Source organism: Conger conger, chromosome 10, assembly GCF_963514075.1.
Source record: "Conger conger chromosome 10, fConCon1.1, whole genome shotgun sequence".
NCBI lineage: Eukaryota > Metazoa > Chordata > Actinopteri > Anguilliformes > Congridae > Conger > Conger conger.
The window spans coordinates 29,397,385-29,412,421 of NC_083769.1; the positions used below are offsets into that span (position 1 = coordinate 29,397,385).

Genomic DNA, 15,037 nt, shown 5'->3' on the forward strand with positions numbered 1-15,037 from the left:
ATGCACTCATGATTGGCAAAATGCACTTAGATCCAGATAAATATGATAAATAGACAATATATACTCATATAGGTATGTGAAAGTATATTGTTGTGTGAAGCCACACAACAATATTGGATCTCTGGGTCCTGCAGGCCCTCAAGGAAATGGTGGAGGGAACATGTATTTTTAGAACCACACTGATTTCACAATACTGGCCCAAATGGCACCAACCAATCAGAATTGAAATATCCTTATCAAGAATTGTTGGGCTGGTTCGGTATCAACACCTTGGCCCCTCGCCACAGGAGTTCCCCAGGGCTCAGTCCTAGGCCCGCTTCTTTTTTCTCTTTACACTCACTCCCTTGGCCCTGTGATCACTGCACATGGGCTATTTTAATCTTGATGATTACAGCTCATGAAAATCAAAAAGCCTCAAAATATTAGAATATTACACAAGACCAATCAAAAAAAGGATTTATAATACAGAAAGTATGTTCATTTAGGCTTTTCCACGATATTCAATTTTTTTTTAGATGCACCTGTATATATATATAAACAATTGTATCGGTGCATTGTATCACTTTGTTCTTTCTATCCAAACAAAGCTCTCGTTCTCAAAAAATACTATTCTTAAAAAATAGTAGCTTGGTATGGAAATGCTCAAAATACTTTCAGCTCGTCAGACATATACTTAAAAAAAACATCGGATTTTGTTGTCAAAAGATATAGCTAATTTATGTTAAATATTATATTCCCGCAATGATATACTTACCCCTGAAAAGGGGCAAGTACTTCAAAGTACTCCGAAGTACCCACATTCACCGTGTGGTCTATGGTGAAAGAGAAGACAAATTAACATAATCCTACAGCTGAGAAAAAGGCTAAAAAAGGCAGACAAGAGTAAGAAATCAGTGGAATTTTATTTTCCAGCTGCAGCCAGGTACAGAGACAAAGCAAATATAGATGAACGTACATAATAATGATCGTCTCTGCAACAGCGGTGTCAAACTCCAGTCCTGGAGGGCCGCGGTGTCTGCTGGTTTTTGGTGTGTTTCAGCACAAGAGATACATTTCAAAGTCTTTCATCGGTAGCTGGCTGCTGATTGAAAGGAAACCACAAACACCTGTAGACACTGTGGCCCTCCAGGACTGGAGTTTGACACCCCTGCTCAACAAAGGTTTTTATTCTCATTGTCCTGAAAATAAAATTATCAAGAAACTTTGCTTTCAAACATGGAAATCACGCTCTGTCCAAAACGTCTTGTAGTTCTAAACCTGGAGGGACTTCAGTATCAACTACTTTATTAGAACTCTGTGTGCAGGTGATGAATGGACAGGTCTGAACAACATTGAGCAGGTCAAGAGTGAGCACTCTGAGAATGAACAAGCAAGGAGACGAAGAAACACACCACATTGTGGTCACTGCAAACATACAAAATGTAAACCAAACCTTACCCCAAACAAATTAAGTTATTCTTCTCTCAAGGACCATACACTTAATGAGCACAGTTGCTCAAAGGATTGCTTCGATTGATTTAAAGTCACATCTAGGAATGAACCTTCACCTTTTTAGGAGCCAAGTATTGTGCTGGCTGGACAAAAGCTTGTGATGAAGGTGCAAGGGAGATGAATGCAATGAACAAAAACAGCTATATATTCTTTTTATTTAATTTTTTTACATAAGCCCATATGAAGTATACGAGTAATAGTTTAAAACCAAGGCAAGAAAAAAGAAAATATACATTCAAGAAATAAGGTGTAAACATGATATGACCTTTGAACAAATTCAAATAAAACTCACAATGTCATTCCAGAGATATTAAGCAGATCTAAATAACGTCTCAAAGTGTTCTACATCAGGCAGAATAGCAGACTGTAACAGAACCATAAGAACAATTATACATTTCAACAATTTCACGAGTGCTTTTGGAAGTGTCGTGTCTAGGAACAGTCCAATTTGTCGAAAAACATCTTCACGAGGGAAAAGACACCACGGCAGCAAGCTGTTCAGGAAAATCAGACTTTATTTAGCATAAAGTGCATAAAGCCGGACCAAAAACATGGACCTGGACTGCCATTTTTACACCCATTTTATACACCGTTAAAACATCATTCAATCACCCACACTGTTCTTATCTTAACTCCTCCTAAACCATTAGCTGACTTGGCAGCGCTACCTTCTTGGTTCTGAAACCATTGTGGCGAATCGCCCTATTGATTTCCAAAACAAAAAAGGATTTTATTACATACATCTTGCTTTGTAGGCTGTATTTTTAACTAAATGGAATCATTAACATAGGAATCATGTAAAACATGGTGCTATTCACTGTATAGTGTTTTCCAGAACCTTCTACGACCTATAGATCGTTTTTAGTACTTTTTGCAGCATAATAATCATTTTTGGTACTTTCCACTTCATATTAATTATTTTACTCAACTTTAGATTACACATGGGTCACTTATGCTCTTCTAACACAAACTTATCAGCAGTAAATCATTGAACATATACAGACATACTAAACATTTGATTACTATTCTCTTCTAACATTAATAAGATTAATGTTCTATGTTCATTTGATTGGATAACAAGCAGCGTACATGTGATATTGATTATAAGAATCATTAAGAGTTTTGGAGAAATCAGTTGTACAGTCATATCAGACACCCAACGTCCTTGACTGTCTGGTCTACACAGTTCAAGACGGGGCCCCCCCTGCCAGCTGGCTGCTTTACATATGGGTTCACTGTGTAATTCTAGCACAATTTAGCAGTTAATCAGTTTGAAACTATACAGGGTACATAACATACTTTAATATGGATATATTGATACACTTTTAGCATACATCGTCAAGAGTCTTGAGGGAACCAGCCTGCTCACAAAGGTGGAGTCTGATTTTGACTTGTGATTGTTTATCATGCTTTTAGGAGGGAGATCTTTTGTTCTGTGAATTTTCCCCTACAGAAGTAGAAATGATCTCTCTCCATGTTGCTTTGATAAAAGCAAGTACAGATTGAGCACCTGAGACATTTATCGTGATGCACAAGATGTTTGTAAAAACCCTGCCATTCTGAATCCAAAATGGCAGAAATCATATTGACATGTTACACACTACAAAGTCTGCAGATATACATTAAAACCAAAATTCAATAAAATGTATAAAAATGAAACAAAATAATGTTTCCCAGAACAATTCAATAATCTGGACAGAAAAGACAGAAAAAACAATACAGACTGTTGTTCCATCATAGAAACTATTTCTTCACGATCTTTCCCTTAGTTGAAGAGTTTTGCTTTTGCTTTTGAGACACAATTCCTGCAAACCCCCGTCACACTGCCACCTTCATTATCTTCATCATTATCATTATCACGATTACACCAGCTCGCCTTCAGAGGGGTCAGTTCTGGGGCAATCACATCTCCATCCTAAATGAGTGAGGAAAATATCAGTGGGGGATGCAATTATTCTACTGCATTAAAATACATTACTGTTATAAGATTCACATTACTGTCATTAGTCATGATGTACAGCTGACCAATCTGAAACAAGCACAGTGACTATTCGACTTTGTTGAACGACAAACAGCCCCTTCCCCCAAAATACATACCATACATACCATAATCTTGGACTTGTTATTTTCCAATGTTTATGGCAGGGGTACTCAACTCCATGCCCTGCGGGCCCAAGTGTCTGCAGGTATTCCTACTGTGCGCTACACAACACATCACTAATTATTTTACTTACTTGGTTCAGATAAGCTAATTAGTGAAATCAGGTGGTGTAGCAGACGGTTGAAGCAAATGCCTGCAGCCACTACAGCCCGCAGGGCGTGGAGTTGAGTACCACAGGTCTTTGGGAAAGGTACCATATTGGTGGGAAAAGGGGCTGTTCCAAAAGGGGATGTTTACCTTTGGCTTGGTGAAATCTTTATTGATACACCACTGCACAAAGTACTTCTTGGCTGCCTCCAAGCTCTTTCGATCAGTCCTCTTGCAGTAGACCCGGATCAGTTGTTCAGCAAACTTCTCTGGCAGGAGCTGGGACACCTGTGGGCAAGGCAGTCCACTGCCAGGCATTAGGAAATGCACAAACGATGGATGACAAGTGGTTCAAGAAAAATATGATTTATCCTAGTGTACTTAGTGCCTATGATGGCAACATATACGGTCCCCTCCAAAAGTATTGGAACAACAAGGCCAATTTCTTTTGCAATACACTGAATACATTTGTGGTTGAAAGTGAAAAGACAAGAACACAAGACAAGAGCTCAGAATTTCAGCTTTTATTTCCACCTAAATGTGTTAAACTACTTAGAACATTGCACCTTTGGTATCAGACCACCCAATTTTTATGTGAGCCAAAATATTGGATCAGAGAGTATTTAAATAAATTAAAGTAAGTAACACTTAATACTTGGAAGCATATCGCTTGCTTGCAATAACTGCATCAAGCCTGCAACCCATTGACGTCACCAGACTGTCACATTTTTTTGTGATGCTTTTCCCAGCTTTTACTGCAACCTCCAGTTGTTTCTTTCGGGGGGTTTCTTCCCTTCAATCTCCTCTCCAGGAGGTGAAAAGCATGCTCAATTGGGTTGGTAATTGACTTCGGCCAGTCTAAAACCTTCCAGTCCTTTGTTGTGTTGGTGTGTTTTGGGTCATGTTCTTGCTGCATGATGAAGTTCCTTCCAATTAGTTTGGACACATTTGATGTGATTTTGTAGACTTCATCAATAATGATTAGTGAGCCCACTCCAGAAGCAGCCATGCAAGCCCAAGCCATGACACTTGCGCCACTGTGCTTCACAGATGAGCTCGTACGTTTTGGATCATGAGCAGATTCCTTCTTTCCACACTTTGGTAGAGGTTAATCTTGGTCTAATAAGTCCATAAAACATTGTTCCACAACTTTTGCGGCTCATGTCTCTACTTCTTTGCAAATTGTAATCTTGCCCTCTGATTCTTAGTACTCATGAGTGGTTTGCCTCTTGCAGTATAGCCTTTATATTGCTGCGCTCTAAGTCTTCTTCAAACGGTTAATTGAGATGCCTTCACCCCTGCGCTGTGGAGATTGTTTGTGATGACATTGACTGATGGTTTGGGGTTTTTCTTTACAGCTCTCACAATGTTTGTCATCTATTGCTCAGTTCGCCAGGGTTTTCTTCCTTTTTCAGGACATTCCATGTTGTTGTACAAGCCATCCCCAATGATTTCCCTTCTTTCCTAATATTCAAAATGGCTTGCTTTTCTCCCAAAGACAGCTTGTTGGTATTTGTGTCAGTTCAGCTTTACTAACATAAATGCAAAACCCAAGGCTAAAACCAAAGGTAGACATTCAGAACTAACCAATCAATCTAACAGGACACAAAGAAACACCTGTCAGTCACATGTTCCAATTCTTTTGCTCACCTAAAAATGGGATGGTCTGATACAACAGGTAATATATTCTGAGTTCTTTAACAAATCTAGATACTTACAATAGTTCTTCAAGAATAATTAGAAAATAATTGAGCTGTAGTACATTTTGGAGAAGGAAGACTGCCTAGAGACAACCAACAATGTCATCTGAAACTAATATCAAACCTCATTTGAAATACACTTTTTGGATTATAGGATCTAGCTCAATTGCATTCCTCACAAGTTCCTGTGCATGCTTCGTCATGTTTGAATATGTAAACAGAAACGTCACACCCAACACCACCAGTGGAAAACTGCAATAGAGGAGCAATTTCCAAAAACAAGAACACATTGAATCAATCCAGCTACAAAAATGCCACCATGAGAAGGTATCAAATATGTTCATTTTTAATATGAAAAATTTACAAACACTTTAAATCATCTTATGAAGTGAAGAGAACAGAACAAAATGGCTTCTATTCGTGTCCAAGTGAAAGTGTCCAAATTAGTTTCAAGTCTACACTGCCCAAGGAAACATGAACTGCACACTTGATTATCTTTAAAACAGGAATTATACAGAGGCCTTCCTACGAAGAGAAGATAAATCTTCCTACCTGGTTTTTGCGGATCTTGATGGCCTTTGTGGGGTCATCTTTGCAGTAAAAATGCACGCGATCGATCGGGTTCTTCCGTTTCATCCCATAGTCCATGTTAATAATCTACATAAGTAAAAAGAACACAACAATAGGGCACCAGCACACAGCACAAAGCATATGCCAACATTACTATGAATTTGGTCAGGGATTTTGCAGCCACACATTCCTTCATTGCAGCACCAGGTGTCTCTGGCCACCAGAGTGAAAGTAGTGTGATTAGCATGAAACAGAATATTATACCGAGGCTGGCTCTAGCTGCAATGTGAACAAATAACATTTTCAAAAAACAACCAGAGGACGGATAATAAATTGGCTTTGCGTAAAACTTAATATAAGACTTAGACTGAAAATAACACTGCCAAGCACAAAGACCAACAATGTACCAAAAACCTACAGGTAAACTGAAGATTAAAATGAAAGAATTTGTTGATCGAGCTTTATGAATATTTGTCGGTTGTATACTGGGCTCATAAAATGTGAATGGGGTCATGGCTTGTTTCATTCTACTGTCACCCAGTTAGGATCCAAGTTGATGTCACTTTTATGACCAAGTATTTGGATTATTATAATAATTATAACCAACCGAAATGGTAGGCTTAAGGCTTCAATCAGAGAACAGCTACAAGTCCTCTGAATTAGACATCTGACTCACATTCACGATGAAATCTTCAGCCTGAAATGGTGTTCCGCCAGACAGAACGTCTGTTCCACAGGAGGGCACAGCTTGGGCAACGCTGGCTGCCATATCAAGCAGCTTATCCTGAAGAAAAATTGACAACACACTGCCCTAGTCAGAGCAACAAAATAATCTACGACAGAACATTGGCACAAAGTAGACAGTGGTATAAAGGCACCGATTTAGCTAGAAATGCTGCATTCATCTGCTCGGTCATGGGCTCCTGTGATTCCGCCCATACTCTCCTTTACAGAAACTACAGATTGGCTTATCAGGTCTCACCTGTGTGACCAGCACAGGCCTCTTGGGCTGGGTCTGGCCCAAACACTTGTAGAGCTTGCGACAATTGATGTTCTGCAGGATAGCCCGAGCGTCATCCAGCTCTGGGGACGAGGAGTACAGGATCTGCTCAAAGATGTGGTCTGAAAAGGGAACGGGGGAGAGGCAGGGGATACTTATAATTATAAAAATTCAGATGTGGAATGAGACTCTTTCCACACCAGAACATTCTCAAAAGCTCCACAACAATGAACTACCCATTTTGGGCTGCAGGAAATCAGAGTCTTCCATCACTAGGTTACAGATATGCAAAGCAGCTGACCGGTGAGTTTGGTGTAGGCCTCCATATCGTCGATGGCAGTGGAGATGGTGAAAGTCTGGCCTTTGGAGCCTACAATCTGGATGTGCTGGTCAGCCTTCACAAAAGCCTCTGTTATCCTGAAGACAAAAAGAGAAGCTATTACTGTTTACATTCACATCATTGTGGCAAAGTAATCCAACAGAAGACTGGATGTCCTTTGGAAAGTGTGAAAGTGCTCACATTGTTTCAATGATGTTTCCCACTTTGTGCTGGTAGGCCCGGCGATGAAGGCTGTTGCGCGTGTGAAACATGTCATACAAGTTCCCCACTTCCTGGAACCAAAACAAAAGGCAAGTGTAAAAAAAAAAAAAAAAAAACCCAGGAAGGTCCCCCAAACTTGATGAAAATTATGTTCATGCACAGGAACGGCAGTTGTCAGAAATACATTAAATATATTATAGATTCAGAGACAGACTGAACCCACAACCTTTGCAGTGATGACTTTTTATCCCACTCCAAGCCTTGATCAGGAATGTTCAATACACATAATAGGAGGACGCAGACAATTTGTGACACCTATCAGCAAGGCTGTCACGTACTGGCCATCCTGCTGTGACTGAACTAGCTTGTCTGCTGACTCCAATAGCACCTGATCTCTCACTCCCGGTCACTATTCAACTATTGTACAAACTGTATTTTAATACTGATGGGATCAAGGGAATGTGTGGCCAGTAGACATATTGGCATCAGAGACAGGTTTCTTACACACATTTACTCACAAAACCACGTAACTACACAGCCTAAAGCTAAATAAACTATTTAATAGACCCCTCCTGTCGGAGGCACCAGTACCTTGTCTCTCGTGCAGATGCTCTTCATTCCGTTCACCTCACACACGCGTGAAAACTTCATGAAGCGTTGGTAGTCAAAGTTATTTTGGATGCCAAGGTGGTAGCAGTCTCTAATGATAGAGATGTGGCAGAGCAAAATGAATTCATAAAGATCATGAAAATGGGATATTGGCTTAAAAAAAAAATAATCGAAAGAACAGATTTACAAATTTCATATGTGATCGTAAATTGACTGATTATTCTGGGGTGGACAGAGCTACAGTTTATACTTTGCAGGTCACTTATCTGAAACTCACAAGCAATTCAAAGACTCGGGCTCTCAGCTTAATAAAGCTAGCAATTTGAGATATTTGTATTTGAAAATTGTAGTTGAAATTTGTATACTTCATGCATTCACATCTAGCAGGAATGTGGAAACTTGGTTGCAGTATGCCTGTTTTGCGATAATTTAAATCATGGAGGTTTTGGGTATCAGTCAAATACCAGTTATTGATATCAGCCCCAGAACCTCCATGATATGCATATCCAATCCAAATCATTCACCTGGCAAAATAATCCCACTTGTCCACATCAATTCCATTTCTTTTGTTCGCCACAATCTCATACAAGAAGGATTTTGCTTCTGGTCTTCCTTCATATGGCCACTGCAGAGGTAATGAAAATGAAAGAAAAACATTAGAAAACTGAAATCTTAAAGAAGAGAAGAGAGATGTGAGAACAGGAAACAGCTGGTGTGTTTGGGTTGTGGAGGTGATGTACCGGTCTCTGCTCCTGGCTGAGTGGGACAGGGGTCTCCATGGGGCCGGCTATCTGCTCCTCGATGAACAGCAGGTCCTCTGGCAGCACCAGCCCATGCTGCTTCATCACCGGCTCCAGATTGTTCGCCTTGATCAGGTGATTGAACATCGCCACAGATGCAATCTCATGCTAGAACACGCATAGGCAGGCAGACAGACAGACAGAAAGACAATAAGCCATAGGTACCAGCGTAAACCAATATGCAATGTTCAGGCAGAGTCATGTTAAAGCAAAAAATACAGGCAGCACAAGAACAGGACACAAAATTAACTACATACTTATTTAACATGTACAGCCAACCATGACACCATTTTGCTTTTTCCAGCAGTGAAGTGAAGACATAAAAAACAAAAGTAGATGTTGAAAAATACCTTCCATTTTAAACCAGGCCGTGTTTTTGGGATGAATATTCCATCAAACATGTGGGAGAAAGGGCCATGTCCTGAACACAGCAAGAGGGATAAAGAGTGTTAAAAAGTGGCCAGTTAATATATATATATATATATATATAAAAATGAGCAAACATAAAACCCAAAGGATAATAAAAGAAAACCATTGTACAGGAGGGAAGACAATGCTCCTTATAGCAGACTTTTTTGAACTTTGATAGATAAGTAAAATCATCAGATCATTACAGTACCCTGTAACTTCCATCACGAAAGAGATGAAGTTCTGCAGGTGGTATAGGCTAATATTCTGAGATTGTTTGTTCCCTTATACTGGTAAGAAGAACTGACTCACACTATATCCAGTTATGGCTACCACCATACCAACCATTTGTGGTATGAGGAAGATGTATGGATGGAGAGACAGTGCGGACAGTCAGTTCTCCACACCAGTAAGGAGTAACATAAGTCATAATTCAGGCTGAGACTGTTTGTCCTCACACAATATTCACTTATGGCTAACACCAAACCAACTATTCGGGGTATGAGGAAGATGAATTGATGGAGGGACAGTGAAACTCACCAAGGTCATGGCATAGTCCTGCAATCTGGACACACAGTATGTCCCTCTGACTAATGAGAAGCTCAGGCTGTCGCTTGTTCAGGGCCTGGACCAGCTGACCTGCCAGGTGGCCCACACTGCCAGAAAGACAACATCCTTCTACATTATTTACAGTACATTATTTGGTCAGCAGATTCTCCGACCTGAGGCAAATTGGACCCAATATTACCAATTTACACAGTGGCTAATTACAGACACAGTAAGGGTTATGCATATTTTCAAGGATACGATTCTTGAGGCCCACCTTCGAATTAAAGCTAGCACAAATTATATGAAGCATCAGTTTCAGCAGACTGTTTTAAGTGAATAAATTATAAACATTTTAATAATTGAATAATTATTATTTTTTATTTTATTTTAATTGATCAAGGTATTTTTGGGTGGAGGGCTGCATGTCCACTTCACTTTTACAGACAGCTGTATCAAAGTCAACATAAACCCCCCGCCCCCATATCCAAACTCAAAATACTCATTCGTAACTGGAATTATGCCTCTTCTTCGGTGAACAACCTTGCAAGACCCAATGGCAACAGACACCAATTGGGAAGTTGTGCCAGAAGAGGACGTACCCGACAGAGTGTTCAAACCGGTTGTGGCAGGCTCCAGGATATACAAAGTAAACGGCTCCCAACTGCTTGATGTGACGCAGACGCTGGAACTGAGGTGTGTCAATAATGCTCACCAGCAAAGGGTGCATTTCAATATGGCCGTGGATAGGGTCATTGAAAACCTGCAAGTGCAAGGAGAACATTTATCAAAGCATTGGAAAATACTAAAGATCAATAAATAACTAGACCTGCTTTACTGACATCAAAGACCTAGAAAATATAGTGTTATGCCGGGGGGAACAGAGGAATCAAAAGCAGACTGGGGTGAAGAAAAAATGGCGGATTTAATAGCAACAGCTGGGGCAGACAGAGCAGAGTAAAAAAAAACAAGCCAAGGTCAAAATCCAGGGGGTCAGTCCAAAAAGGCAGAGGTACAAATATCCAAAAAGCATAGAAGAGTCCAGGGAAGCAGGCAGGGGTCAAAACCAGAAAACCAGATAAACAAGGGCAAGGACTCAGGAACAAGGGCAAGGAAACAAGGAGGCCAGAACTTGGGGAAGGAATCAAGGGCTCAGGACAAGAAAACAGGACAACACGAACTAGCAGCGTGCAACTGAAAAGTACAGGTATAAATACACAGGGGAATGAGACAAACTAGGCGGGGCATGGGAGTGAGGGCGGTCTAACAAATAAACATCAGGTGAGACACATGAAAGGGTAATAGGACAATAACGAGGGGAAACGAAAATGCAGACTGGATTCACAATGACACACATGTAATACAAACGGCTCCAGACTAGAGAGTAGACAATTGCAGAGAATCAGGAGATGCAGAGATAGAGGTGCGAATACTTCGCTGAAACTAAGCAAGTAATCAGTGATAGAATAGGGAGGCGGAGTTAGAGAACAGAATTGAAACTGGAGATGCGTTAATAAGTTAGTTAAGTGATTTAACTTACAAATACCCAAAACTAGTGAATGTTAGTTTGTTAGGTTGACAAACATATTAGTGTGTTAGTATAATTAGTAATGTACAAATTCTATGTTAGTTGGGATTAGTATATTAGTGCTATGTACAAACATGAAATAGAGAAAGCAGGAAGTAAGGAATGCATGATTGGAAGGAAGATTGAACCCCGGAACTACCGTAAACACCCGAATAGTGGGGCACGCAGACAAGGGAGTGACTGGACTAGTAAACATTCAGACTCAGACATCACAGGGGAAGACGAGTGCAAAGGCTAATGAATGTAAACAGAACACCAGACATGAATATGAAAAATAATAAATTACAAGAATGATGATAATAAACAATGATAAACTAACACACAGAACACAGGAACATAACATATAGAGAATGTGTAACACACAAGTAGTGTTGTAGAAAACCAAGTATACATTTAAACCATTTTAAACACTATAAATAAAGAATATCTCCCTTATCTCTTAAATGTTGGCTCATTTGTATAAAAGGTGCAAACAGTTTTACCTTCCTGATGTCAGTCGAGATCTGCCACAGCTTCTTGAAGCAATTCAATATCTTTAGTTTCATGCCCAGGGGTCTGACAGAAGAACAAAACCACAAGAAGAATACATAAATAAATAAAATCCCACCAGGCAAACAAAAGGAAAGCAATCATGAAGGGAACCGAAGTTTTGCTTTTCTCAGGCCTGTTTTTCCCCTAGTGTGACTAACACTCATAAAGCACCACACCCACAATCCCTGGCACAGCCCAGTAGGCAGGCAGCGGTCTTGACTGTAAACCTACTTACTTTATGCCCATCTTTTCCAGATGTGATTCAACAAGGTATGGTAATCCCACTCCGGTGATCTGTTCCGCTGTGGAGAGAAAACAAGTCAGAGCACATTGTTACATCTCTCCTGAGTCAGATAGGTGTATGTCATAATAATCAGTTTTTGCTGGTTATGCCTGACCAAAAAAAACAACTAGATAATGCAACTAGATTTCATTTGATATTTCTGCTCTACGAATGGCCAACTGTGCCTAAAAAAGTTCAAGATGGAATTACTGTCTCCTTAACAATATCCTCCTCTATATTTCAAACTCAGTTGTAGGTGAGTTGAGTCTTCTGTAGAATTGCTTATAGCACATATAGACATGCAGGCCCTTCTACGACAGGTATACAGGGGCAGCCTGTAGCATAGTGGTTAAGGTACATGACTGGGACACAGTTGTCTAATCTAGTCAGTCTAATCAACTGTACGTCACTCTGGATAAGAGCGTCTGCCAAATGCCATTAATGTAATGTATACTCTACAGGCAGCAAAATGTAACAAGTAGACCGGCGTTTTCTCCATGGTACTGTAAATGCACGTTACACCCATCGTTTTTCTTCACTCTGTCTTGTCGCTATGAAACAGAAACACGTACATGGCTCAACAGTCATAAAATGTGGACAATGTGAATGCCCTTTACGTTTCAATGTGTTGCAATGTCTACTCCATGCGAATATTGCAGCACATTTCAACGGCCGAAACGCTTTCGGTTCTGCCGAAATAGATAACGGGGATACGCTGTTTAGTTCAATCTAAAGAACCAAACACGGCTAAATACATGTCAAAGTCTGAAAAGACAAATCGTGGTTTTACTTTTTTGGTTTGTTTTTATAATGCACAGTGCACTCTTGAGGAGCAGACATTTCCTCGATGAGGAAGAAAATACAATAACCTACCTCGGAACGCGTCCACCCATTGATCGAATCCCTCTCTTCGAAGGTAACTGCAAGTATCTTCAACATCCCATTCCCTGTAGTCAATGTGCTCCCTCAAAACGTCCGACACCCGCTTTTCCGGTGTTCGAAAGTTGATAACTTGCATTTCTTCTCTAGGACGTTTTCGATTTTCCATTTTGATTGCCGATTGCCAAGGAATGAAAGATAACTAATTCATATACACTATACACTTGTCAACCAACGCCTCGTTGTCTGTCTTCCTATTGGTTCCTTCCTTATGTCTATGTCTATGTCTATGTCCCCACCCACCCACATGAAATGGACTGGTACTGCGAATGTTCATTGTTGATAATCACCATCTTGTAAAGTTGAAAAAGGATATCAATATAAATTGTTAATGTAGTGAAGTGCTCCCAGAAACCCTTCTTCATTTGATTTGGCATTATACTCATACCAAAAGTCTATGGAAGGACTTAGGACGTAGATTTATTATTGACTCTGATTTCACACTATTAATTAATTGTAATTAACCTAATCATTAATTATGATATAATCAAATGTCATATCCACAAAAACAAATTTAATAACTCTAACCCTTATTTAAAATGTTTGAAATTGAAACCAGAAAATGCATATGAGGTTGAGGAATGACGGAGAGCCAGGCGCGACTAAGGGTAATCCCTTGTAAGCGGGCACGCGAACGTGTTCGCCACTAAACTCCGGGAGGCAGAGGGAGCGGAACACAACTCGGAGACAGCGCTGATCAAAAAGAAAATAGCCCCAAAAAACCGCTTAGGAAAATAAATCAACCCTTAAAAACCAGGGCGAATAACACAACCAAAATGAGGGCTAAAAGGCGAGCCCTGTAACCCCGGACCGGGGATCCCAAAATAAAAGTACAACCTAGTATAAAAGACTAGGTCAACAAAATAAACAACCGTGAGTCGCAGCTCCGGAAAACGCACAAACCAAAATACATACCGGGGACAACGTCCCTCACCCACAGCCGAAAACAAAAAGAGAAAAAACAAAAACAAAAGAACCTACAGGAAGGCGTTCGCAGTGTACACACACAACGAGCAGAACACCTCCCTTACCTTTTTTTTTTTTTTTGAAATGCAAAACCAGCACAAAACCTGACTCAATTAACAGCGAGTCTACCGTGTGCTTACCAGCTTGGTGGCAGAGCGAACAATGACACAAAAGCGTCGACCGATGGTCAAAGAGGGCTTTAAATACCTTCTGGAGGTAGACATCCCGTTGGCACCAATGAGCACCAGGTGAAAATGTGGTGGCCACAACCGGTACTACCTCCCAAACCCTTGTGCACCTCTTTTGATATATTTGTATGAATCATTAATATATTCTGGCTTAATATGTATATTCTGTCCCCTGGCACTTTATTTTTATTGCATTTGCTATTCAATGTAATAGAAAATGATTGATGAATGTCACTTGATGAACATGTTCTGTATTAAAAAAATAAATAAATAATAATAATAATAATAATAATAAAAAATAAAAATAAAAATAAAAATAAAAATAAAAATAAAAATAAAAATAAATAAATAATAATAATAATTTAAAAAAATAATAATAATAATTTGATTGCTTAATACTTATATTCTGTACAATCAGCAATCGAAACAGTATGCCTACAACCAGAAGTACAACCCCCTTAATTTACAATTAACAATCCAACACCCACCTGAATATGGGGGGAAATAAACCAAATGCTGCATCAGCAAACAAAATAAATAAATATAATATAATGCAGTCTCCGAAAATACTTCCGCAAAGCATGGACTGATGTTTTTTTGCTCAAAGGAAAGATTGTGAGTTCCAATTT

The 15,037-nt window shown here is 39.7% G+C and overlaps 1 protein-coding gene across 1 annotated transcript; it reads right to left on the bottom strand.

Moving 5' to 3' along the window:
* Positions 1–1,988: 1,988 nt before the first annotated feature.
* On the bottom strand, positions 1,989–14,441 carry LOC133138448 (deoxynucleoside triphosphate triphosphohydrolase SAMHD1-like). The gene is made up of 16 exons (XM_061257223.1): positions 13,189–14,441; positions 12,268–12,334; positions 11,984–12,056; positions 10,516–10,676; positions 9,908–10,023; positions 9,310–9,380; positions 8,900–9,067; positions 8,684–8,784; positions 8,142–8,250; positions 7,530–7,621; positions 7,311–7,426; positions 6,992–7,131; positions 6,686–6,793; positions 5,992–6,096; positions 3,890–4,027; positions 1,989–3,406 (listed from the first exon to the last, which is right to left on the bottom strand). The coding sequence occupies exons 1-16, from the start codon at positions 13,361–13,363 to the stop codon at positions 3,257–3,259; spliced, it is 1,890 nt and encodes a 629-aa protein (XP_061113207.1). The 5' UTR covers positions 13,364–14,441; the 3' UTR covers positions 1,989–3,256.
* Between the last annotated feature and the right edge of the window lie 596 nt (positions 14,442–15,037).

Bases quoted from the DNA above. Each gene is read 5' to 3' on its own strand.
- LOC133138448 (XM_061257223.1), bottom strand. From the start codon at position 13,363: ATGGAAAATCGAAAACGTCCTAGAGAAGAAATGCAAGTTATCAACTTT. The intron at 10,024-10,515 runs GTACGTCCTCTT...TCTTTCTGGCAG, and splicing joins CGGTTTGAACACTCTGTCGG to TGTGGGCCACCTGGCAGGTC. The intron at 7,132-7,310 runs GTCAGCTGCTTT...TTCCCTTTTCAG, and splicing joins GGCCTACACCAAACTCACCG to ACCACATCTTTGAGCAGATC.